Source organism: Debaryomyces hansenii (genome assembly GCF_000006445.2).
Source record: "Debaryomyces hansenii CBS767 chromosome C complete sequence".
Taxonomy (NCBI): Eukaryota; Fungi; Ascomycota; class Pichiomycetes; order Serinales; family Debaryomycetaceae; genus Debaryomyces; species Debaryomyces hansenii.
Window position 1 is genome coordinate 410,978 of NC_006045.2, and position 26,386 is coordinate 437,363.

Here is a 26,386-nt window from a genome sequence, read left to right on the forward strand (position 1 = left end):
AGTACTTAAACAACAATTAGGTTTGTTCTACAGAATTCAAGTTCTAATACACTCTAGCCATCGATTTAAGTTCAGCAATATTCGTAATTTGACGTTGTGATACACTATGCTCGGAGTAAAGCCTATGATTACGCGTACAAAAATCAATAGTATGCACGCAATATGCTCCTAATATTAAACGGTTTCTTCCTAATTTAGCTGCCGAAAAAAACCCGAATAAATAAGTGGTGAGTTTAGCAAATTTATTAATAGTTAGACTAAAGAAACTTATACCAGAATATAATGATTGGAGTCCAAACTTCACCATTAAAGAACACGGACATTTTTAAGCCCTTAAAAGTTGGTGAACACGTTTTATCTAACAAAGTAGTCTATGCACCAACAACCAGATTGCGAGCATTAGAGGATTATACACCTTCAGATTTGACATTGGAATACTACAATAAAAGATCTAGGTACCCGGGATCGTTGTTAATTACTGAAGCGACACTTGTTTCTGAACAAGCGGGTTTATATGGTACCACCCCGGGAATTTGGAACGAAAAACAAGTCAAAGAATGGAAAAAGATTGCTGACAAAATTCATGAAAACGGGTCATTTGTCTCTAATCAGCTTTGGTTTCAAGGTAGAGTTGGTGATCCCCAATTGTTGAGAGATCATGGATTGGATTTGGTTGCGCCTTCGGCGATCTACCCAGACGACACTTCAAAGGAAAAAGCTGAAGCTGCAGGTAACCCAATTAGAGCCTTAACAGAAAAAGAAATTCATGAAATTATTTATGATACGTATACCAATGCAGCTAAGAATGCTATTGCAGCTGGTTTCGACTATATTGAACTCCATGCAGCCCACGGATATTTGCTTGATCAATTCTTGCAGCCAGCTACCAATCAAAGAACCGATAAATACGGTGGTAGTATCGAAAACAGAGCCAGATTCGTTTTAGAATTAGTTGACCATTTAACTACTGTTGTTGGTGCAAATAAGTTAGCTATTAGAATTTCTCCATGGGCTAAATTTCAAGGTATGAAGGCTGAACAAGATTCAACTCATCCAATCATTACGTTTAGTTATTTATTGCACGAATTACAAAAGAGAGCAGATAACGGGAATGAGCTTGCATATGTTTCAGTTATCGAGCCAAGAGTAAACAACAATATTGACATTGATGTATCACAACAAGCAGGCGATAATATTTTTGTTGGACAGATTTGGAAGGGTATCATCTTGAAGAGTGGTAATTATACTTATGATGCTCCTCATTTCAACACTTTGCTTAACGATATTAGTGATAATCGTACGTTGGTCGGTTTTTCCAGATATTATACATCCAATCCCGATTTAGTCAAGAGATTATATGAGGGTTGGGATTTGACGCCATATGATAGAGATACTTTCTACACTACTAACAATTGGGGTTATAATACTTGGAATAATTATAATGAAAACGACGAAATCGATAAGAATTCCGAAGTTAATAGAAAAGCTAAAGCTATAGAAGAGGTTAAGGTTAAATAGATACAAATACACAGTATAGACTGGAGAATAGCTCGAATTGACTTATGAAATACTAATCTGGTTATCTGTAAACAGGCGAATAAATAAGTCGTACAAAGCAGCGGTTGTTCACAATTGTAGAGTTTCGGCTGCAAGGTAGTTGAATTCAGTTTGCATGATAGTTCTATTTTGACAGGTATTTAATTTCAATTGTGTTTCAAGTTACTTTAGATACAGCAGGATAAACAGATATTGGATACATTTGTCATATAGGAAAGTCAATTCTCATAGAATCAAATTATACAATATAGCAAATCCTGGACTAATATGACAAGATTTGATATCAATAGCAATGCGATTATGCAAAATGAGATTTCTTTTTTATTAATAAGCTGCAGCAAATTTTGACGAAATTTTGACGCAAGTATTCAACGTGAAGTCGTGATATGCATATATTTCTTTTTTTTTTCATTTCAAATCAAAGGATTCTTACTAATGAAATATTTTGAATATGTATAAATAGGTATCCATTGGATACGAAATAGTAGCTTACTAGACTTTTTAATTATTCAATATAACGTAATACAATGAGCGGAGTCCAAATTGCAGCATTAAAAGATACAGACTTGTTCAAGCCTTTAAAAGTTGGTGAACACACATTATCTAACAAAGTGGTTTATCCACCAACTACCAGATTGAGAGCGTTAGATGACCACACACCTTCAGATTTGGAATTGGAATATTATGATAAAAGATCGAAGTACGCTGGATCATTGTTAATTACCGAAGCAACTTTTGTATCTGAACAAGCTGGTTTATATAGCAATGTACCAGGGATTTGGAACGAAAAACATGTCAAAGGATGGAAGGAAATAACCGATAGAATTCATGAAAACGGATCATTTATTTCTAGTCAGTTTTGGTTTTTAGGTAGAGTTGGTGATCCCCAATTGTTGAAGGATCGTGGGTTAGATTTTGTTGCTCCTTCAGCAATCTACCCAGACGACACTACAAAGGAAAAAGCTGAAGCTGCAGGTAACCCAATTAGAGCCTTAACAGAAAAAGAAATTCATGATATTATTTATGATACGTATACCAATGCAGCTAAGAATGCTATTGCAGCTGGTTTCGACTATATTGAACTCCATGCAGCCCACGGATATTTGCTTGATCAATTCTTGCAGCCAGCTACCAATCAAAGAACCGATAAATATGGTGGTAGTATCGAAAACAGAGCCAGATTTGTTTTAGAGTTAGTTGACCATTTAATTACTGTTGTTGGTGCAAACAGGTTGGCTATTAGAATCTCGCCATGGGCTAAATTTCAAGGTATGAAGGCTGAACAAGATTCTACTCATGCTGTAACCACATTCAGTTATCTATTACACGAGTTACAAAAGAGAGCAGATAATGGAAATGAACTTGCATATGTATCGATTATTGAACCTCGTGTCCTGGGTATTATAGATGTCGAAAAGTCTCAACAAGTGGGTGATAATACCTTCGTTGGGCAAATTTGGAAGGGAATCATCTTGAAGAGTGGTAATTATACTTATGATGCTCCTCATTTTAAGACTTTATTGCATGATATCAGTGATAACCGTACTATGGTAGGTTTCGCTAGGTATTACACTTCCAATCCCGATTTAGTTAAGAGGTTATATGAGGGTTGGGATTTAACTCCATATGATAGGGACACTTTTTATGCCACTAACAATTGGGGTTACAACACCTGGAACAACTACGATGAGAAGGCTGAAATTACCAAAGATGCTGAAATTAGTAGATTAGCAAAAGCTATAGAGGAAATTAAAGCCAACTGAATACTTTGCATAAATATATATATTGTATAACTTAATATTTTTATCTTCAAATTTTAACGACATGAGAATATTGAATCAGTTCCTAATTTTCGCCATACATATTAAATGCATTCTTAACATGTAAGATACTTTTTGTTGATGAGCGACTAGTATCTCTTTTTTGCAACCTAACAGCATTTTAACTTTAACACTACATAATCCTACAAGTAAAACAATGCAAATATGAATAGATTGGAATCAGGTTTCCGTTGAATTAGATGTTTGGTTTACTCTGCAAAATTCTGTAACGAAGAAGAGTGCATTTTAACTTCCAATTCAAGTAATCTCTGTTGTCGGAATTGTGATTGATAGTCTCGGATAAAATAAACGCTTTTCTGATTAGTAATCTTGGATTGCTTTTTGTAATATATATATATAGTATACTGTTCTTATTTTGCAAGTGTCCTTCTGTTAAACAATTGGAATTTAGAATATAGAAATAATTGTCATGACAGCTACTAAGATATCACCATTGAAAGAAACAGATTTATTTAAGCCGATAAAGGTCGGTCAACACACTTTAACTAATAAGGTAACGTTTGCTCCTACTACTAGGAACAGAGCTTTGAAAGATCATACCCCTTCAGATTTGGAATTGGAATACTATGATAAGAGATCTAAATTTCCTGGATCATTATTAATCACAGAGGCTACTTTTGTATCTGAACAAGGTGGATTGTATGCCAATGTTCCAGGAATTTGGAATGACAAGCACGTTAATGCATGGAAGAGGATTACTGATAAGGTCCATCAAAACGGTTCATTCATTTCGTGCCAATTTTGGTTTTTAGGTAGAGTTGCTGATCCTAAGTTATTAAAAGAACACGGTTTAGATTTGGTCTCCTCATCTGCTCTTTATCCTAATGATGACTTTAAGAAGAAAGCTGAGACAGCTGGAAACCCAGTTAGAGCTTTGACAGAGCAAGAAATCCACGATCTTATTTATGATAGCTATACCAAGGCAGCCAAGAATGCTATGGCTGCAGGGTTTGACTATATCGAACTTCATTCCGCTCATGGTTACTTGCTTGATCAATTCTTGCAACCTGCTACGAACGAGAGAACCGATAAGTATGGCGGCAGTGTCGAAAACAGAGCTAGATTTTTATTAGAGTTGATAGATCAATTGATTACCATTGTTGGTGCCAACAAATTAGCTATCAGAATCTCACCTTGGGCTAAATTTCAAGGTATGAAGGCTGAACAAGATTCGACTCATCCTATTACTACATTTAGCTACGTTTTGCATGAATTACAAAAGAGAGCAGACAACGGTAACGAATTTGCTTATGTCTCTATTGTTGAGCCTAGAGTTCAAGGTAATGTTGACGTTGACAAATCCGAACAGAAGGGTGATAACACTTTTGTTGAACAAATTTGGAAGGGTATCATCTTGAAGAGTGGTAATTATACTTATGATGCTCCTCATTTCAACACTTTGCTTAACGATATTAGTGATAATCGTACGTTGGTCGGTTTTTCCAGATATTATACATCCAATCCCGATTTAGTCAAGAGATTGTATGAAGGTTGGGATTTGACGCCATATGATAGAGATACTTTCTACACTAACAATAACTGGCGTTATAATACTTGGACTAACTATAATGAAAAAGATGAAGTTAACAAAGATGCAGAAATTGAAAGACTTGCACAAGCTATAGAAGGAATTAAAGTTAAATAGAACTATAGAGAATATCACGACATTTTAAAGTATACCAAGTTGATGTAGTGAACCACAATGTATTAGATCTAAAGGAATTTATTGTAGGTATAACTCTTTCGTGATTAAGATAACTATCAATGGGAAGAATGGAATGGAAACAATTCAGCTTATTTAGTAATACGATAAAACTCATGTATAATATTGGAAACGATAGGCAACAAGTATCCTTTCCAATGTCTTTGGACTGGGTAATCAAAAATTTTAATGAATCAACTATTCTTCTTTTAAAAAAGAGTATATCCCTTTCTCTTCACTTAATCCATATTTTATATTTATATGTCGCTTTATATCCTTATCTTCTTCATTGAACATCAGTATCTTTATTCGAACATAATTCGATATATAATCTAATAACTAAATAACTGATAATACAGAAACTACCATGGAAGTTCTGAACCATCATAACTAATAAATTTTCCATTATCATCGGTACTCAATTTATCGATTACACTAAGCAAGGACGAGGCACTAGTCTCTGGGTTGATAACTAATCCTTCGATTGCATCCTTAAGATGTGGTGCAGATTTAAGTATTCTGCTCTTACCATGATTTCCCATATCTGTTGAAACCATTCCTGGATGAACAGCTACCACAGTAAAACCCTGCTCTCGTAACTCGAAACTAATTTCTTTAGTAGTATAATTTAAGGCAGCCTTGGATTGACCATACGCAGAAACACTAGCATCAAAAAAGCCTCCAATCGAACCCACAAGACTGGAGATGAAGATAATCTGCTTGTCGTTCCCTTTTGCAAGAAGTGGATAGAATGCCTGATACAGAAATATACTTCCGAGAACATTTGTTTTCCAATGACTAGTCCAAAGTTCTTCATCAGTCTCTAAAACAGTCTTATAACTATCTGCAATAGCTGCATTAGAAATAAAGACATCAATTCCTTCAGCAATTTTTGCAACTTCTCCTGCGGCATCTAAGTTACTCTGCTTCGAAGAAACATCTAATTTAACTACGTGAACATTAGAATTCGATTTAATTAATTTGTTTAATTCAGTGGCGTCTTCTGGTTTTCTTGCGGTTGTAATCACCACGTTATTCTCTCTTTCGCTAAGCTCTTTAACAAGGTTGAACCCAATACCCCTATTTCCACCTGTAATAAAATATACTGTTTGTTTTGTCATTTTGCAACTTGTTTTATACTCTCAATTCTTTTCACTTAGAATAAAGCTTATAATTCTTTTCATCTCATCTTTCAGTAAACAACCTTACATCCTTTTATAGCTTTTTCTTGTAGATGTATTAGTAATGATATAATCATAGGTTCCGGTTATGGTTTATTTCATTTGTCTTGTTGGCTTCTGAAATTACGCTTGTCAAATTATCTCCGGTACATATGGACTAATCGGGCAATATCCGAATATACTTGATGCCTAATCCTTCGGCTCCGGATACTCGTAGCTGACTAAAGGTCATCTGACTTAGCCAGCCACATGATTATCTCCTTCTTTTACTGTTGGCTTATGTATGAGCTGCTATCATAAAAATGGTTTGTGGATGCTTCCGCAAATATGCGAAATCATCTATCACTAAAACAGGTAAATCCGCAGCTTGCATCTTGTAGTACAAAGTACGATTAATTGTGGAAATCAGCTTGTTCCTTAATCCTGCTTTATACGCCATTTTAATTAATTCAGTGTCAGTCCGCAGAAATGTTACTTCTAATTATTAACAAAATAGAATTGGACGGACTTGTACTGCGTTATTTATCATTAAGATATTAACCCGAAAACATACTGTCTTATAATTATAGTAAAGTACAGGGACTGATCATTGAAATATCAAGACCCTTGGCAATAGAGAAGTTATATATAATTGTCAAATATTGAAAAAAAAATGGGTTAAAAATGGGTTTGATGTACAACATACTTTCATTTTAATTTTATCATACATGAGACACTGGGAAATTTGCAATATATTTCTGAATAGATTATAAAGCATTAACCCTTAGATATTCTCCAAGTTAACAGGGATCTTAGAAAATATTCTAGCGATATGAACAAATTTAGAAATCAGAAATGAACTTGGACACCAGAACACCTGTCAAGAAGTATATGTCTTCTCATATTTAGAAACTAGCTGTAGTCACAACGTTAAATAAGTAATAGCTGCTAAATAAACTACAACCAAGATTATATAAGCAGTCACAATTTTTTTTCTCATTCATCTGAAAAATTAGAATAACTAATAATCTACACTAGTATCAGAGTCATAACGGAATAAAATACGATGTTAAGCAAACATTCAATAATATATAAAAGAGCCATTGCTATCAATAGAAATCTTTCAACCAGCCCAATAGTAAGGTTTCAGAATAAGAATAATTTCTTGAATCAACTTCAAGATAATGAGATAAGTGCACCATCTAAATTAGCTCAGGAATCAACATTGCCAAAAGCTCCACAAGTTTCAGATTCTAAGAAACCACCACGTCAACCTACCGCTAAATCACCCTTCAAATCTTCTAATAAAATTGAAAATGACCCAAACTTTCAAATGGTTCAATGGAAACAAAATATTGGTCAGTGGATTGTCAAGGTTTTCAAGATAGATATGGATCGTTCTAGAGCAGGACCTGTTGCTGGATCCGAATATTTTGGGGAATGTAAGAGACAGGGGATGCACTATCCCAACGAGCCTCTCTCCGAAACTGCTAAGTTTTATTACGAGACATTGAACTTACCTCAATCATTCGCACAACACTTTCAAATTACTGCATTACATTATTGGATTTTGTCGGTAAGAATGAGAGCGATGCCTTTTAAATATGGAAGAAATTATCAACAGAAATTGGTAGATAGAATCTTTAGAGACATGGAATTGAGAATGGCTGAAGAATTAAAAATTAACTCCAATAGAATTATCGAAGGATATTTGAAAGATTTCCATACTCAATTATTAGGTTCAGTGTTGTCTTATGACGAAGGTTTGATGACAGACGATATCACCCTAGCAAGCGCATTATGGAGAAACGTCTTTAACGGCAATCCAAACGCAGATATGAGACATATTGAAGCATTACTCGAATATGTCAGATCTCAGTTGTACGTATTGAACAAAATGAGTGACAGAGAATTTGGTTTTGGTAACTTCAAATTTGTTGCTCCAGATGAAGTTGTTAAGCCGTTAACCAAGGCGCAGGAGGAAGAGTTGAGAGCTAATGCTAAGATAGAATTCGCAAACAAAACATTACCCTCCCAACAAAGTGTTTTGTCACTCGATGAATAAATTAATTATTATATTTCAATCTTGTATATATATATATATTTAATTAATGATTATAATTTAGCTTGTGAGTTGCCGGTATTTTCATCTTGAGTCCAGTCATAGCCTGAAGATCCTCGAATCATTACATTCATTGTTGCAAAATCCTTGCCTTCCATGCTGTTCTCGGGTTCTTTAGTGCCTAATATAATATCCTCGTAAAATCTAAATCCAAATCTTTCATAAATAGGTAGATTACTTTTGCTTGAACTTTCTAAGTATGATATGTTATTTGGTGACTTATCGATATGGTTTTCAAACATATAATCGAACATTAACCTTACATTTCCCTTCCCTCTAGCACTCTCCAATGATCCCAAATATACAAGCGTAAAGACACCCTTGTTTCTGAATCTTGAATCTGTTTCTAATATTCTTTCAAAAGTGTCATGCAATAACGGTAACATTCCGTTAAATACTTTCTGCCGGCCTTCTTCATTATTTATGTCCCATACTTTGCCGTATCCTGCTTCCATCAAATTTGCAAACGAATCTAAGCCTGCCTTACATGAGTCGGGTGTTGACCATACACCAACAGTATCAAAACCAGCTTCTGTCTCGTTGATCCCTAAAACAATACCTTTCAAAATATGCTGCTTCACGTATGCCTCATATAGTGTTAATTCTAAAAAATCTTTTTCATTCTGACCTTCGACATGCGATACTAGTAAATTCGCCAAAGCATCTTCTCTGAATGATTGGAATAGTGTCGTTGCAGCTTTTTTTGTGTCTTCTACACCAAGCACCCGGATATTTTTGTAATGGTCTGTATTAAATTTTATCTTATCTTCTGATTTTGAATCAGTTTGAGATATCGACATGCTAAAATTATTGAGATTATGAATCTATGCTATTTTTACTTTTATGATCATATCCACCGTGATATTAATGCAAAATCGATATGGTTGATCTGCGATAGTATCAAGTGCTTCGCTCTTCTTTTATAGACCTTCGGCAATTATTACTTGATTTGGACAGCGCCGTGTCAAAGGATAAAACTTCCCAATTAGGCATGTTCCGCTAAAAGATTAGATTGGTATTGTTATCAATACTTAGAAGAGTGGCTATATGCGGAGACCAACCTTGAATCATTGAAGAAGAGGTTACTAGTATTTATCGGCTATTCGAGCATGCTTGAGATATTTTCAATTTGGAATCCAGTTTTTTGCGAAAGCTTTCGGCATGCATGCTACATGGTGTTTACTATAATGTATATTATATATTATGTAAATGGTCAAAGTAGACAAGATAGACTTATTTCTTACCCTTCTTCTTCTTCTTCTTGTTTTTATTGGAGCTGGTATTAGTTGCATTTGATACACTGCTCGATGCAACAGCTGGGGTTTCTACAGCACCTTGGTGTCCACCCAGTTTCTTCTTCAATTCTTTCTTAGATGGTTTGTAGTAAGATCTAACCTTCATTGGTAACCATCTTTCCTTATCTAACGAGTCTGCATTGAATTCTGCATCAGGCTTTACGACTTTAGTGGAAGAAAACTTCGGCTTTCTGTTTTTCTTTATGACCTTGTTTACAGAAGGCTTTGGTTTGGTGATCGGTTTTTGTTGCTCCTTGATTGGGATCAAAGTTTCGATACTTGTTGCTAACAATTCGTCAATTGGTTGGGTGGAGGAAGTCAACTTTGAAATAGGCGATAAATTTGAATTCGAAGAATTATTTAAAACGGTGGAAACAAGTTCATCATCAGGGTTAATTTGATTTAATAAATTGAACAACTTCGATGAATTTTCATTCTGTAAGATCAATAATTTGAAGCCAATGATCTTGACAAAGTTATAGTAATTAACATCGTCTTGGATTACATTATGATCGGTACTCACAAACTTTTCCACAAGATTATTGAATAAAATTTCCAAGTTCTTGGTCAAATTTAATTCTTCATAGAGCTTAATTAATACACCAATTAACCCTGGTAAAATTTTTTCGTTGTCAAATTGGTCGTTGCTGATTTTCTCCAAAGCAATCATGGATTGGTCAAAACGGTTTTGCTTTGAATTTATGAAAACTAATAATAATGTGGCTGCAATAACCTGTTGATCGACTTTATTATTAGAAACAAATTTAAATAGTTTCTTACAAATTTGCTTGTGATTTAATGAATTTGAAAGGTCATTAATATCAATACTTAACTGAGTTAACACCTTGTACATAACAGGGGTGTAATCTCCTGGGAAATCTTCTAACCATTGATCTATTGATTTAGAATTCAAGTATGAAGACTTATTTGATAAACTTCCGGAAAAAAACGACAACAACAAGTGATTCTTAATTAGTACATGATATTGCGGCTTCGTTAACTTTTGTTGTAAATGATGTAAGTTGTATTGGTAATTTAATTCACGATGCATAAAATTAACATTGTCGTTGCTTTTACCGGTTATTGAATAATGATTATTTGATAAGATCAACTTGACAATTAAATCATTAATAGGTTCAAGTTCCAACTCCTTCAAAATTTTCAAAGCCTCGTCCGTCTTATTGGTAATTTGAAGAATATAGGCTGTAGTTAATTTTATTGGAGCCAATTCTAACAACACGTCTTCATGTAATAAGTCACTCTGATCCTGACATTTCTGTTCTGCCTTATCAAGTAAAACTAATGCTGTAGCATATTCTCCTCTTGATAAATGGACTAAAGAATCGTTAAATAATAAATCGTACGATTCTTCGATTGACGAATTAGTCAACGACAGAACATCAACCAAATCCATCAAGTTTTGCTGGTGAATAATTGCCCTTTCGTTGCATGATAAGTCCAACGAATTATCCATCTCTTTGTTAGATTGAATCAATTGCACGTATAATTCTAATGCTTTTGCACTATTACCATTTCTATAGTAGTCTTGGGCCACAATATGATTCAAAGCTCTTGACAATATAGGGTTATTTGAAAAATCATCGTTATTGTAAATGTCTAACAATAATTTAGAGTTGCCAGTCTTGTAATAGATATATGCTTTTTCAAGGACGAATTCAGTATGTACATCTTCTGGAACTTGCTTGATTAATTCAAATGCTTTGTAGTACCTATCTAAATTAATTAATGCAACAAGACAATTATGAAAAGATATTAAGTCATTAAAATGTTTGATATTTGATAAATATTGGTACGATACATCGTATATTGTTTCGTGTTCCGATACACTATGAGCGGATGAAACATTCAAGCTCTTAAATGCTTGGACAATAGAGTTTGACATGGCTACTTGGTTGAATTCATCAATATAGGGTTAATTTCGTACTCAAGTTGAATTTTTCATCGACCGACACTTGAAATAATATTACACAAAAATATGTCCAAAAAGACTGTATATAATACAGGGTATAAAGTTATACAAATCATAAGGCATCGAAACTAAAAGGGGTATCAAGTTGTTACCGGGCTCTCTAGTTATGTAGATATCAAGTATAACGAATTAGAAGACAAATGGGTATCATAAAATCTAGTAGAAGTAAATAAAAAATTAATGCAAGTGGTTAGTTGGTTAAGATTTGAAAATTATTCTTTTTAATCAATTTGAACTTGGAGTCGTTCTTACCAACCGATAGCGATCTTCTCTTTTTGATGGAGCTATGCTTTTGCATCAAACGATGTTCGACTTCATCTTCCTCGTTAAAAGGTTCTTCTTCAATTGCAGATTTAACGAGATATTTAGATGTGAGAAGACCATTTTGCAAGTTAGATCTAGGTGGGGTGACAAAGCAGGGCAATTTGCTGTTGAACTTGTGAATCGACTTCAGCTCGTTCTGGAAGTTAGGTGGCTGGTACAATTCATTCAATTGTATAGGGAACTGGTTGTATGTCACGTATCCGGAAAATTCGTTGATGTTCAAATTCGACAATGGCTTTCTTCTAGCAATACTGGCTTGCTTGAGGGTGCTTTGTTTGAATTTGGGTTGTAAGATGTTTTCCTGGTCATCGTGGTTTAATTTATTACGAGACTCCCGTACTGTCTCAATACTGTCATTTTCTTTGCCCAAGGGTTCCTCATCTGGTTTAGTATCATCAGTTAACGTGTCCCTGTAGTATACATCGTCCTCAAATATAGTGAAGCTCAACTCCTTAGATGGACGTGCTTTTGTAGGAGACACCAATTTCTTGACCTGGGGTTTTTTCGATGGCGACGTGTTATTGATGTTATTGTATGAAAGTCTAATACGCTGGTTATTGTATGGTGATTCAATTTGCTGTGCCATAAAGGTCTTGTCATTTTTAATCGGTGATGCACTTCTCGAATTCGAGTGTTTTGGGGACAAAATAGGTCTATGCATAGGTGAAGACATTATAAGAGAAATACCAGATATCTATAACAGCAACAAATTAATAAGACCAACCAGGTATAATTCACTAATCAATATACGGAACAAATTACTTGACAACTTCAAATATATTTATATATATATATATAAATTCTTCTCAAACTTTTTTTTAATATGAAAAGGGTATATTAATCTGTTAAGCGATGTAGAATAACTCCTTTTACACGGTCATTACGATATGTAAAATCGTGATTCCCCTAACGTCTGTTTCATTATTTGTTTTGTACCGCAATATGTGCCGATTGCAACCGTTACTCTGATTATATAATTGTACTTAAAACGCGCTTTATTATAACTATATATATCATTTGCCATCTATAACTTCTTGTTCAGCTATATATTATTCATGTAAAGCTAGAAGTTGATCTCGGTCTGGCTATAGAACTGGATTCATTGGAGTTGTAGATATATTGTTGACTGGGAGTACGAGTTGTATAGTAGTATAGTACAGCTTACATGTCCGCGATAAACGCGACTCGGGTAGGTGCAATTTTTCCAGATTCATAAATGTTGATACTTGATAATTTAAGCTATTCCGTATCGGATGCATGCGTTTTACATGATGATGGTTGACAGAGTTACAGAAATCGTATATGGTGCAGAGTTTGCATTTTTGCTTATATCATTTAGTGCTTATATATAGTTTTAAATCAACCTCTATAATAATTACTTGGGACAAAAGGCATCTTGCTGATAACACCGTCCCTTAACTTACCTCTGATTTCTACCTTAACTTCGGTGCCAATCTTAAGGCCGTTCTTGATGTATCCTTGGGCGACATTTCCACCTGAGGTTGGGGATGGGGCACCGGAAGTGATATAACCAACTTCGTCTTTACCGTCAGCAGTGTAAACTTTGCAATCGTCTCTTGGAGATGGGCCCTTGGTCCTGATACCAACACGCTTGTGTGTAAATAATGAACGGTCCTTGATCTGGGCTAAGATGTTGCTTGCACCATTGAAGGTTGCGTCATCTTGTCTGCGGCTCTTTGGAATTAACCAGGCTAAAGTGGCTTCAATTGGAGTCTTAGATTCGTCCAATTCGTGACCGTAAAGACACATACCGGCTTCCAATCTTAAGGAATCTCTGGCAGCTAAACCAATTGGTTTAACGATATCAGGGTATTCGTTGATCAATGTTCTGAAGAACTCTTGTGATTCCTTGGTTTCTTGCGCGGTGCTAGATGGAATCGACAATTCGAACCCATCTTCACCGGTGTAACCACATCTGGCAATATGTACCTGAGAGTTGATAATGGATGATAATTGAGAAAATCTAGATTTTCCGAAAGTCAAATCCTTCAAGCTTTCATTGGTGAATTTTTGTAATATTTCAGCAGCCTTTGGACCTTGGATGGCTAACAAGGTACCTTCGAAAGTGTCATGGTTAACACCGCTGAAGTTTTGTAACTCCTTTTTAAGGAATGCAATATCTTTTTCACGGCAACCAGCATTGGAAACCATATAGTATTCATTTTCACCATGCTTTGTAATAATACAATCATCGATGACACCACCTTGTTCATTCAAGAACACTGACAAACTTGAAGAATTAACTTCTAATTCAGATAAGTTGATAGGGGTGACTTTTTGTAAGAAATCAGCGACGTTTTGACCACTAAGTCTATGTTGTAACATATGAGACACATCGAATAACCCAACGTTATTTCTAACCCAGTTATGTGACTCAGTGTGAGTTTGGTCCTTGTATAAAACAGGCATTTCAAATCCCGCATATGGGACCATTTTACCACCAAATTCGACATGACAATCGTACAATGGTGTTTTAATCAATTGTGACCCACTAGAATATAATCTTCTACCTACTATCCTTGACATTTTTTATCGTTGTAATCTATTCTTGCAGATTTTCATTCATATTTTAAGTGGTTATACAAGACTATATATAAATGTACAAATACTCTGACTCGGAAATTGCCCTCTCGACTCTGGGGTAGCCGAGTCAGATAGTATTTACTTGAATAATCCTCTCATATATTGAAAATCTTATATACTTAATGAACTGAAGCTGGTGGATGTAAAATACCGTAAACTAGAAGTCCAACAAACATACCATATACTATTACGCAACCTAATGAATACATAGCCAAATTTATCGTCTTGCTGCGCAAGGATTCATGATGTGCAATAATAGCTTCGCAAATTTCATCGTTGAAGTTTAGTGGGGGAATATTCACAATATTTCTGGATGCAAATTTTGGATCATGAGAGTGAATGTATTCATCATATCTGATTTCATCATGTTTTAACCAGAAGCAGCTATATAAGATCATTAAAATATTGATAAACCATAATGGAGGAATAACTATTCCAATAAATATAGTTGTAGTGAGGTAGCGTCGATATTTACAGTTGAACTTGCAAGAGTCGCAATGACATTTACAATAATTCAAATCTAGCAGATCTTCGTTGACTTCCAATTCAGACTGTCCAATAGTGACGATCGGTTTAGGAGAAGTAAGGAAAATCATATTGATGATTATCAAGAAAAGCTTCTGGGTGGACAACGAATTCCCTTTATAAGTAATGTGATATAGTTTCAAGAAACCTCAAATTACCATATTGAGATATGGCAATAGGTCCGGAATCTAGATATCTTTTCAAACTTCTGTACCTGTGTGTTTGTTTCGAGTGACACTTTGGGATCATTATTGTATTATACATGTGTCAATATGTTCTCGAGATCATGGTGCTAGACGGTCTTATCATTCGCATTGGGCATATTTTGTAGTCCGTATGAGTATAAGTTGAAATTTGTAAACATACGAGAAAAAGGTTTGACGACAAATAAAGCATCTGATGATTAGGTATTGTGGTTGCTAGACAACTTAAATGCGTAGTTTAGTCACTAGTCATATATTCATATATTCGTTTATTCAAAAGTCAATATTATGGTAGACTCGATAAGAGCGCACTCTCATCACCAAAATAATTTATCTAAGAAATTATCCAGAATCCTCTTGCATATATCATTAAATAAAAAGACCCAATGCCGTATAATGTCATCATTCGACATTAACAAACTTGTTTCATGCTTACAATCTACCAAGATAAAAGACAGGAATGACGGGTTGAGTCTGGTTGAAAACTTATTAAATTCAAAGTTCAAATTAAATCCAAAGCAATTCGATGTCTTGGTTATTTCAATGTTTACATTGATTGAAAATGAACAGATCAGTTATTTAAAGAATAAGGCAAGTAGTGCTGAATTTAGATTGTCCTATGGTTCCAATTGTCTCAAGTTGTTGATAGAAAAATCGTTGGATTATAATCAAGAGTTACGGAATTCTAATAAACCTATTAAGATGAAATATAAATTCTACATGAGCATCATTCATTCAATACGGAACTATTATTTTATTGAAGATAATATATTAGAACCTTGTGCATTAGACTTTACTAAGATTTTATCGAGCATCACAAGTCAAGGGTTCTTCAAGGAACATCTAAATTATGAGGACTGGTTACATATCTACAACCTTCTTATTAAACTGTCGAGCTTTATCCTTGACGAGTTAACTAAGATAAATATGCATGAGAAATTACTCGTTGAAATATTCACTTCACTTCATTTTCTAATACAAGCGGATTCATCGATATCAGTAAACTATTTGCAATTAGTAAGTTCAAGTGTTCCAAATAATTATTTCAAACTACTAAAGATTCTTTCCAAAACATGTAACTTTTTTAAAAAGGAAAGCATGCTTACGGTATTGCTATTCAAGATTATTAATAAGTTGATTATTACATTGTGCACGGAAAACTTTAAATTTGTAAATAAATTGATTCAAATTTCAATAAAATTAATGATTTCATTTCACCAAACACAATTAGATTCTTTACAGGTTCAATTTCTTATATTCATGAATTTATCTGCTACTCATTCCTTCTTGAATTTGCATAATTTTCCAAAACTAATAGGTGATTCTTCCATTATACTGGACGACCCGTTTGATTCTCGACAAGATATTTCAATACGATCGAGTGAGGACTCAAGTAAAACCAACCAATCCATTGATAGTATTACGGATGGAGATAATGATGAAGTAATTCTCTATAATGTTGGTATACTTATACAGAATCTTGTTAGCAAGCTTTATTCCTCAAATAATCAAGTCAAGTCGGAAGATATAAACTTTATGCGAAAGCCTACTGATGATAAAAACTGGTTCAAGCTCCGCTCAATCTACTTGAGGGTATCTGAATATGATGAGCCTGATAGTCTTCAGCCTTGGTTATTTAATGCTGGTTTATCGAAATTTATTAATTCATACTTTGAGTTCAAAAAATCATTGTACGAACATAATACAATTAATTCACTCAATACTTTTAATGCATCTATTGTGAGGTCTGATTCGATTCATCAAAATAAACGTCAAAAGCTAAATATACTAAGTGAAGCATTGTACCATTCAAATAATATTCTAGATTTTTGTAATAAGCTCATTATTGACAAAACCGATTATAAAGTACAACAGACAGGAATGCAAATCTTGACATTCTATTTAGAGGTATATTCGCCCAGGGTTGAAATAAGTCCTTTGAGAAATATAACAAGCAATAATGATGTTAAGTTAAGTGGTAGTTCCAGTACAAAAAATAGTAGTATATTAGACATGAGTGATTCAACGTTACTTAATTCGACATTCGATTTTCCGCTTACAACTAATGATTCAGAATCACAATTCAATGTTAATTTAATTTTCAAAAATGTTATCAATGCTTTTGATACTGATGAGTTAAATTACTGGTCATTGATGGCTACTAGGGCTATTATATATGATTCTTTACAACGTCTGATTAAAATTGAAGAAAAATATTTCTTCCAGTTGCTTAAAATTGCATTACAACTCATTAAAAACAAAGAAGTATCAAGGATTTCGTGCAGTCTTGTTTATTCAATCATCAGTCGTCATTCAAATGAAGGCTTGAATAAAATCATGGAGAAATCTTTAATTATCCAAATTGATAATCTCATAGATTTATCTGAAATCAGTGGGCCTTTCTCTATTTGTGAGGAGAGCTTTCAGTTGTGGTATTCAATCAACAAGCTTGTTAGAAATATTAACCTTGCAAGAAATTTCATATTAGCGGAGAGAATACAAGCCTGGCTTATCTCGAAATGGGATATAGCTGCAAATATTAATATCGGGTTCTGGTATTCTAACCCGAGTTCACATTTTGAGTTTGTCAACTTCATATGTTGGTTATGTGGTATCAATATCGAGCAAAGCAATCAACAAAATTTATTGGACTTGTATTGTGGTGTTTTAAATGAAGCAAATATCTTTATGAATTCATACAATGAGCTAGAAGTGTTTTTTTTGAATAATTGTAACGTTCGTGATAATACATCTTCGTGGATTGAGATTGATATCGACAACTTATCTGAAAATAAGACTAGTGATGATCTTTTAATTCGAATAATTGAGACTGGTAAAAACTATCTTAAAGAGGAACTGGTATCTGTTGAAGCATTTGAATGGGCAATATTAGAATTTAGAATAGTCAGGTTATTAAAGGACCACGATATTCATAATCAATTAATTAACTCCATACAATATCAAGCATCTGATTTGCTTGAATGTATTAATGTCATGAATGCTACATCGAATATTTCTGATTTTATAAAAGTGCTAAGCAGAACCAACTTCATGTTAATGAAAGGTGGTTCTATTGAAATTATTTCTACGAGTTTCGAATTAGGCAATTTTTTTGATAAGATTTCAGGTAATGGACTAATGTACAATGCGAATCAGAGGTTATTACAACAAGATCAATGTAGTAATAATGATAATATTGATATGTTTCATGATGAATTCACCTCGACCAATGAACCGAAAACTAATTTTCAAACTGAATCTAAATCGACTATATTAAATTGTATCAATTTAGGATACGTAGATGTCAGTTGTGTTCAAGCTTTAAAATGCCTTTTGATTAGGAATAAAATTCAAGGAGATAGCTCAGTCAAGACATTCGATCTTATTGTGAAATTTCTTGAATCTTTACGGTCTCCGGAAGTGCTTTACTGTCTTTTCTATTTATGTAGATTACTTGAGAGTGGAGATTTAGAACGTTCAGAAATACCCATTGTATCTTGGACAAGAATTATAAGAATTTTGGGAGAAGGTCCCTTAACAAATTTTGATTTAGAACGAGATGAATTAACTATTATAATCGTTTCAAAACTACTAACGATTCTGTTTCCTATATGGCACGATAACCCTGATGATGCTTTCAAAAAAGATTGTTTGGATATGTGTTCCTGGTTATTGCAATGTGGTACTAAGAATTTGATATTAACAGAAGCTTCATGTATTGAATTTTTGATTTTCATGATTGCTTATTCAAGATACAATAATCAAACAATTATAGAGAATAATGAAATTAAATCGTTATTCATTAAGACATTTACGAAATCGACGAATAATATAAAAATTAAAATACTCCCCAGTTTGGTTAACTATTTAAAATCAATATCTGTTACTGATCAGATGGCCATTTACAAGGAACTCTTTCTTAATTTTGATACACCCCAACAGTCAATTGAAACATGCGGTACTTTCTGTTTATTCTTTTGCATCTTATCGGAAGCATCGATACAAGTGACAATAGCTGTGATCTTCAATTTTATGGAGTATTCTAGGTTTGAATATTTTTTGCCATATATAAAAGGGGCCTTTTCCCTAATATATAAAAGGTTGAATTTAAAATCAACGAAGGAGTTATTTAATTTATTCAAGTATGAAATACTAAAATCTTGGTGGAGTTATAATTTTGATATTAAGCAATTTCCATATGACTTGTTCGATTATGATGACATATCAAGCTTTCTCTCATCTAATTGCAAAGAATTGATTGCAGTCTCAATCTCCAATGCTAATAATTCTAATTCTGGTTTCTTGGAAATGATCTCTTCTGTTAAGGAGACAGATCTTGCAAGTCTTGTTTTTGATAGTTTGACCTTGGCAATACCATTGGCATATACCAGAGAAGGCATTAGAAATGATATGTTTAAGAAGTTATCAGATATATTAAAAGATCAATATCGACTTCAAATGAAAGAAAAGGTAACCACAATCATATTTGAAGTAATTAAGTTTACTGACATGTCAAACGAGAAATATATACGAGATTTAGGGCCGAAGAATGAGGTTACATTACAACTTTTTAAAAACAATTCCCAAATTTTGGAAACTCCAGGACTGGTATCAATATCACTTCATTCAAGTCTAGATCTCATAAGGGGTCTAGTTGAAAAATACAGTGTGAATCCTAAATCTTTCTGGCAGGTGAACGTGTTATACTTCTTATTTCGTCATATTTCAATAATCCTTCACAATTCAGTCAATGTGGAACAAAAGTTATTATGTTTGAGAAAATTTAAGTTGCTTATTATTTTAGGACATAAAAACATATTTCTGCTCCAATTAGCAAATCTTTTGATTACTACATTATCTCCTTTCTTAAAGGAATCGGATCTTCATGAGGATGTTGCAAACATTTTGTCTATATTTCGTATCCAAAAGCTAGGCAAATATGACGAATCTGAATTTTTGCCATTCATAGTGAAACTAGTTTCTTGTTTGGTTGAAGTAGATGGTACCATAACTTCTATTAACCTGCGTCTTTTAAAAACACTCGAGGAATACGTAACTCTTTCAAATAAGAATAGAAAAGTTCACGTAATTCTCCAAGCGAGTATGAACGTCTTAAAGTCAAAGCCGATTGAATTGACATCATCTGATATTGAATTCTTTCTAAATGATGAGGCAGAATTAAAACTTTGTACAATGGGTGTAAGCAATAAACATGTCATGAAATTGGTATCACTGATATTCATGATTGTCGAATTTTATGATGAAACCAGGTTACACGAAAATGTTGTAAAATTATTATTGAATCAAAAAGATACTCAACAATCCAAGAAATTTAAATTATGGAGTGCCGAATATTTAGCCAACTACTATTTGAATGGAGGATTAAATAATAAAATATCTCATATTGTTTCTCTAGTCGAGAATGATACACTTTTAGAAGATACTTTTGAGAGTGATATATCCAGCATGGATAACATTTTGAATGAAATTTTACGATATATTGTATCTGATAACTTAGAAATTGCAGCGTGTGCAGAATCTATATTAGGAGTTTTAATCTGGAAATTTAAAACCAGAAAATCAGATGTCCAGAAATTTCTAAATTTTGATAAGCATGAAAATGATTATGCACTGTTCATTGTTCCCTTGGATTTCCACTCTTGTATTTTACTCAACTCTAATGATGATGAATTGCGCATCCTTGGACACTCAATAAAAGAAATAATTTCTAATTTGGGACAATCTTTAGAGGGCATACTGTTCGAAACATGGACGAGTCGTTTATTTTTATCGATTACTCAAGAGTTGGCAAAATTTACTAGTATTGCCCCATTATTTTCAAGTTTTGCTACTAAAGTTGACTCTTTTTCGAAGACTGTATTGCCTGGATTTATTTGCTACTATTTGAACACTACTGGAAAGGAAGGAGCACTGCAGGTGATAAAGCTTCTATCCGAATTCGCTAAACTACGATCGTATGAATCTGACTTCATTGAATTGCTTATGCAAATATTATTGAAAATCAGAATTGGCGCAAAGAAATCAATTCCTATATTTATGGAGGTTTATCTGAGTTTGAATATAAACTACTTTTATGAAATTGCTGCAAAACACAAATATTTCAAGACTGCATTAATGTTATTTGAGGACGATGTGAGCAAGCATGAGAAACATATAGATTGGCTGAGCAATTCGAGGCTCCTATCTAATATTTATGAGTCGATTGACAATGAGGATTTGATCTTTGGTTTACCTGAAGAAACATCCTTAGAGTATGCTATCAATATGATAAATAGAAGAAACGAAACCTCAGATCAATTAAAATTTGATAGCGGCTTATTTGATACAAATATTTCTTTCGACTTGGAAAGAAGAAATACTGGAATTCTCAATTCCATGGTTCGTAATGGATTTCTAGGCGTTTCGAAACTAGTCAGCAAGAGCTTAAATAATGTCGATACAAACAATGCAAGTTTTGAATGGGCATGGAAATTGAACTGTTGGGATATTCCATGCCCGAGAGAGGCAAATGAAGAGCACCAGCTTATCTATAAAACATTGAAGCAAATCCACGATTACCCTAGTTTTGCAAGCGAATCATGTCAGGAATCATTATTGCAAACATTGCATATTAAAGATGCCATAATCAATTGTTGTTCCAGCCCAAAAGAACTCCGATTGAATATAGAAAGATGGCTAATTAGTTTGACATGCATTTCCAATATCAGAGACGTTTTACGCTATAAAGAATCTGACTTTAGAATTCTGCTACACGAGTTCTCTCAACGTACAGATTGGTTTGAACAGGCAGATTTTGATATGTCTGAAAATATACTTCTAGCAAGAAAGGCAGCTCTTCAAATTACAGGTGATTTATCTTCAGACTGCATGCTGCTTAAAAAAGAAAGCATCTGGTTATGCGTGTTACATGATTTAATTAGATACAATTCTATCGCAATTATTGCGAAGGAGCTGCAAAAACTGGTTAATTCAATCGTTATGATAAATGAGATCTCCAAGACTAAGTTTTCCGAGTCAGATCATTTGCTCAGAGATAGTATCAGCCAGCTAACAAAGTATCAAATAGCCCGAACTCTTTGGCAACAAGGGCATACTAGCATTCCTGTTATAATGTTGAAAGAACTGCAACAAAATGAGGCTATTAATACTTCTATCAGTAGTATGAATATCACACCCAGTTTGATTAATGCAAATTTAGTTGATTGGATGTCTAATTCGAGGCAGGATTTGGCATCAAATATTATGGCAAAATATGTCTTGCCTACAGCTGATATGGTAACATATGTCAAAGAATTGGATCAAAAAGCTAAGGTATATGAGATTTTAGCAAATTTCTGTGAAACTCAGTTCAGATCTCTTAGCTTGAATGACCATGTTTATAAGCTCGAAAAGCTGGTTGATTTAAAGAAATCTGAGATCGAAGAACTAAAATCACATTACAGCAGGATGCCAGTTGCAGCTGACGAGAAGAAAAATGCTCAACGGTACTATTCGAAATTAAAAGCTCAATACATTGGAGAGCTATCTGATCTAAATTCCTTGAAAGGAAGTATATGTGAATTTTCTGACAAGGCTGTTGAGTTCTATTTGAAGAGTATATTAACTGATGGCGATAATGATGAAAACTTAGATAAATTTTTTGCTTTATGGTTAGAGCATTCAAATAAGGATGATTTGCATGTTTCCATTTCCGATAATGTTTTGTCATTGCCGAATCACAAACTAATCAGTTGGTCAACCCAATTAATATCCCGTCTTTCCAGTGAACCGTCTAAATTTCAAAACTTATTAAAGTCTTTGATTGTAGGTCTATGTTATGACCATCCATATCATTCATTGTATGGTTTGATATCTTTGAAAAAGCATGAATCATATGCAAATAAGAGTTCCAATGTACTCCTTATCTCAAAATCTGTGGCCGCAACTGATATCTGGCAACAACTTCTTACACGAGGTGACAATAAAATTAACGAAATACTTCTTAATATTGAGAAGTTTTGCAATGAATCGATCAAACTTGCGGAATATAAAGTATCCAAAGGAAAATCAATCCAGTTGGACAGTTTAAAAATTGGTAATTACTGGCTTCAAGTCTTACCACATATTCCGCCTCCGACTATAAATTTGCCTGTGGATTTATCAACTAGATATAACAATGTGATATATTTCGATAGAGTTGTCCCTAAAGTTAGCATTGCAACATCCGGTCTAAGTTTACCAAAAATTGCCACATTCTATTTGTCTAATGGCTCGGAACATAAAGTTTTATTGAAACATGGAACTGATGATTTACGTCAAGATTCAATTATGGAACAAGTATTCGAAAAGGTTAACAATATTTTCAGGAAAGATAAAGAAACTAGGAAACGTGAATTAAAGGTTAGAACGTATAATGCTGTTCCTTTGGGTCCTGAGACTGGCATAATTGAATTTGTACCCAACTCCATAGCATTAATTGATGTTATTAGGCCATATCATTCCAAAATTGATACTTTGAAGGCAGATAAAGCGAGAGATTTAATGAAAACCTGTCAATCTGAAGACAAAACTGAGAGATATAAGACTTATGACAAAATAAGCAAGAAAATATCTCCAGTTTTAAAATATTTCTTCTTCGATAATTATGTTGCTCCCGATATCTGGTTTGATACTAGAACTTCATACACCCGTGGGATCGCCACAACGTCTATGGTGGGTCATATATTGGGATTGGGTGACAGGCACTGCAATAATATCTTATTAGATAAAACCTCTGGTGAGCCCATTCACATTGACTTGGGTGTTGCGTTTGACCAGGGTAAACGATTACCAATACCCGAGACTGTACCTTTCAGGCTAACAAGAGATATTGTGGATGGTTTTGGAATTACTGGGGTCAATGGCGTTTTTGACAAGTCCTGCGAACACACGTATAGAGTCTTGCGACAAAATAAAGATCATATTCTAGCAATTTTGGATGTATTACGTTGGGACCCTTTGTATTCTTGGAGTTTGTCCCCGATAAGAAGAAAAAAATTGCAGAATGAAGGTGATAGAAATGAAGTGGGTAACTTGAAGCCACAAGAAGACGGTTCGGAAGGTGGAAGAGCGGTTTTAATGGTTTCAGATAAACTAACTGCAGGGGGTTTAAGCGTAGAAGCGATAGTTAGAGAACTTGTCCAAGAGGCAACAAGTCCCCACAATTTGGCCTTGATATACTGCGGATGGTGCCCATTTTACTAACGTATTTTTGCATATTTTTATTTATATAAAACTATAATTTATCTTGTATATTTTATTTATCTTCCCTGTAGCCAAATATTTGAAGTAGCCCAAGCATATTATTCAAAAATCATTTACTAGCCGCTTGACTATTAAATTTTGTACTAAACATATTCTCATTTATCTCATAAATGTCGCCTATACAGATTTCAATAGAAGAACATTAGAAATGACCAAAAATGAAAGACAGTAATAATTCCTCAAGTAAACTTGCATTGTCAGGATGTATTCAATCCATTCCATTGATTATCGAAGATAAGGAAACAAAGAAGATCATTAAAAAATCGTCTCTCTATTTGCATAGTTCACGAAATGGTTCCGAATTCGAAAATGCTAGCTTTTCAAATATATCACTCACAGCTATGAACCAGGAAGGAAGCTTCCATATTGACATAACCAAGGAAAATTGTTCGAAGTTTAGAAGGAAGGGGCATTTCACTGTTGCAGAATGGGAATCGATAATACAACATTTATTTCCAATCGATGACTATAACGAACCATCCATTGCAGATGACCTAGTTGTTTCTGCAAAATTTATATCACTAGAACAGTATTATGATCCAGATACTAATGAATTATTAGATTATGACGAATTGCCCCTAGTTTCTGAATTCATTACGATTGATATTAAAACGAATGCAAAATTGCTGATAACCGTAGGTTCAATTGACCTCCCATATACAGATACAGAAAATGACCTGGAAACAAGCAGTGTGATACGATCGGAGCAGAACTTATTCAATTGGCTAGATGTCTTACTCCTGAACAACCAAACATTAAACGATGAATTACATGCGTCACGGCAATCGAATTTGCTGTTAAAGGAAGAAAACGAACGCTACAAAAATGAATTAGAAATGAGTGCTATTCAACATAAGAATATTATAGAAGATTTTCTGGACAAATTTTATCAAGTATTGAATGCAAAGAAAGATAGAATTTGGGAGTTGGAAGATAAAAATTTAACCCAATTGGAAGGCTTGAACGAAAAGTACATCAGACAGAATAAATTTAATCTAAAAAATTATACCATTGACAAAGACAAAATCCCAGATGAGCTAGATGAGGTTTACACTAGTCCTACTAAACGGAAGAGAACAGCCGATGGTTCAAAAAAGACGCTGCAAAAACGTCGTAAAAGTAGTATCAAAGAAAATGATGCAAAGGACATATCAGACAATGAAAACACCGAAGAAAAGCAAACACATCGCATAACGAGATCGCAAGATAAATCAAATCATGTTGCCCATGTTACAAGGGGCCTATCAGATAGAGAAATTGTCACCAGCGTACTAAGTCGTGATCACGAAACGCCGACAACTGACGTAGATCAACTGCATCTGCTGCACCTGTCAAATGATGGAAGCTCCGAATCTCGTAACATCACAGACTACAGTGACGACGACGACGCTGACGAATATGGCGACAAAGTAAATACCACTAACGACATTACTACAGAGGAGGCAAAGAATCTTTCACTGCAATCTACCCTTCGACAATCCAATGACACAGTAAAGTCACCATCCGATTCGGCAAAGCAAAATTCAACCACCGATTATGATTCCGATTCAGACACCAGTCAAAAAGAATCACATCAAATGCTGAACTCAAATACCGACGAGATAGCAGATAGTCTACAGTAAACATCCGAATCATATAACCCAACTCTTCAGATCAGTGGATCAGTATACCTTGGGTCTTATGTATTATTATACTGGCGTGCGTGTACCGGTTACACAAATTTAATTTTTCTGAAAAAAATCCTGCTCTAATAAGCGAAG

The 26,386-nt window shown here is 34.1% G+C and overlaps 12 protein-coding genes across 12 annotated transcripts; 6 read left to right on the plus strand and 6 right to left on the minus strand. All coding sequences in view use genetic code 12, as the record gives it.

Moving 5' to 3' along the window:
* Positions 1–282: 282 nt before the first annotated feature.
* Positions 283–1,518, plus strand: DEHA2C04532g (DEHA2C04532p; the record flags this gene model as incomplete). The annotated part of the gene is made up of 1 exon (XM_457882.1): positions 283–1,518. One exon carries the CDS (start codon positions 283–285, stop codon positions 1,516–1,518), a length of 1,236 nt encoding a protein of 411 aa, XP_457882.1.
* Positions 1,519–2,084: 566 nt separating this feature from the next.
* Positions 2,085–3,320, plus strand: DEHA2C04554g (DEHA2C04554p; the record flags this gene model as incomplete). The annotated part of the gene is made up of 1 exon (XM_457883.1): positions 2,085–3,320. The coding sequence occupies one exon, from the start codon at positions 2,085–2,087 to the stop codon at positions 3,318–3,320; it is 1,236 nt and encodes a 411-aa protein (XP_457883.2).
* A 487-nt stretch (positions 3,321–3,807) lies between these two features.
* Positions 3,808–5,043, plus strand: DEHA2C04576g (DEHA2C04576p; the record flags this gene model as incomplete). The annotated part of the gene is made up of 1 exon (XM_002770122.1): positions 3,808–5,043. The coding sequence occupies one exon, from the start codon at positions 3,808–3,810 to the stop codon at positions 5,041–5,043; it is 1,236 nt and encodes a 411-aa protein (XP_002770168.1).
* A 419-nt stretch (positions 5,044–5,462) lies between these two features.
* On the minus strand, positions 5,463–6,221 carry DEHA2C04598g (DEHA2C04598p; the record flags this gene model as incomplete). The annotated part of the gene is made up of 1 exon (XM_457886.1): positions 5,463–6,221. The coding sequence occupies one exon, from the start codon at positions 6,219–6,221 to the stop codon at positions 5,463–5,465; it is 759 nt and encodes a 252-aa protein (XP_457886.2).
* A 1,105-nt stretch (positions 6,222–7,326) lies between these two features.
* DEHA2C04620g (DEHA2C04620p) lies at positions 7,327–8,325 on the plus strand (the record flags this gene model as incomplete). Its single annotated transcript, XM_457887.1, has 1 exon — positions 7,327–8,325. One exon carries the CDS (start codon positions 7,327–7,329, stop codon positions 8,323–8,325), a length of 999 nt encoding a protein of 332 aa, XP_457887.1.
* Positions 8,326–8,375: 50 nt separating this feature from the next.
* Positions 8,376–9,182, minus strand: DEHA2C04642g (DEHA2C04642p; the record flags this gene model as incomplete). The annotated part of the gene is made up of 1 exon (XM_457888.1): positions 8,376–9,182. The coding sequence occupies one exon, from the start codon at positions 9,180–9,182 to the stop codon at positions 8,376–8,378; it is 807 nt and encodes a 268-aa protein (XP_457888.1).
* Positions 9,183–9,615: 433 nt separating this feature from the next.
* Positions 9,616–11,580, minus strand: DEHA2C04664g (DEHA2C04664p; the record flags this gene model as incomplete). Its single annotated transcript, XM_457889.1, has 1 exon — positions 9,616–11,580. One exon carries the CDS (start codon positions 11,578–11,580, stop codon positions 9,616–9,618), a length of 1,965 nt encoding a protein of 654 aa, XP_457889.2.
* Positions 11,581–11,857: 277 nt separating this feature from the next.
* DEHA2C04686g (DEHA2C04686p) lies at positions 11,858–12,664 on the minus strand (the record flags this gene model as incomplete). Its single annotated transcript, XM_457890.1, has 1 exon — positions 11,858–12,664. The coding sequence occupies one exon, from the start codon at positions 12,662–12,664 to the stop codon at positions 11,858–11,860; it is 807 nt and encodes a 268-aa protein (XP_457890.2).
* Positions 12,665–13,350: 686 nt separating this feature from the next.
* Positions 13,351–14,538, minus strand: DEHA2C04708g (DEHA2C04708p; the record flags this gene model as incomplete). The annotated part of the gene is made up of 1 exon (XM_457891.1): positions 13,351–14,538. The coding sequence occupies one exon, from the start codon at positions 14,536–14,538 to the stop codon at positions 13,351–13,353; it is 1,188 nt and encodes a 395-aa protein (XP_457891.1).
* Positions 14,539–14,714: 176 nt separating this feature from the next.
* On the minus strand, positions 14,715–15,191 carry DEHA2C04730g (DEHA2C04730p; the record flags this gene model as incomplete). Its single annotated transcript, XM_457892.1, has 1 exon — positions 14,715–15,191. The coding sequence occupies one exon, from the start codon at positions 15,189–15,191 to the stop codon at positions 14,715–14,717; it is 477 nt and encodes a 158-aa protein (XP_457892.2).
* Positions 15,192–15,611: 420 nt separating this feature from the next.
* Positions 15,612–24,566, plus strand: DEHA2C04752g (DEHA2C04752p; the record flags this gene model as incomplete). Its single annotated transcript, XM_457893.1, has 1 exon — positions 15,612–24,566. The coding sequence occupies one exon, from the start codon at positions 15,612–15,614 to the stop codon at positions 24,564–24,566; it is 8,955 nt and encodes a 2,984-aa protein (XP_457893.2).
* Positions 24,567–24,784: 218 nt separating this feature from the next.
* Positions 24,785–26,248, plus strand: DEHA2C04774g (DEHA2C04774p; the record flags this gene model as incomplete). Its single annotated transcript, XM_457894.1, has 1 exon — positions 24,785–26,248. One exon carries the CDS (start codon positions 24,785–24,787, stop codon positions 26,246–26,248), a length of 1,464 nt encoding a protein of 487 aa, XP_457894.2.
* Between the last annotated feature and the right edge of the window lie 138 nt (positions 26,249–26,386).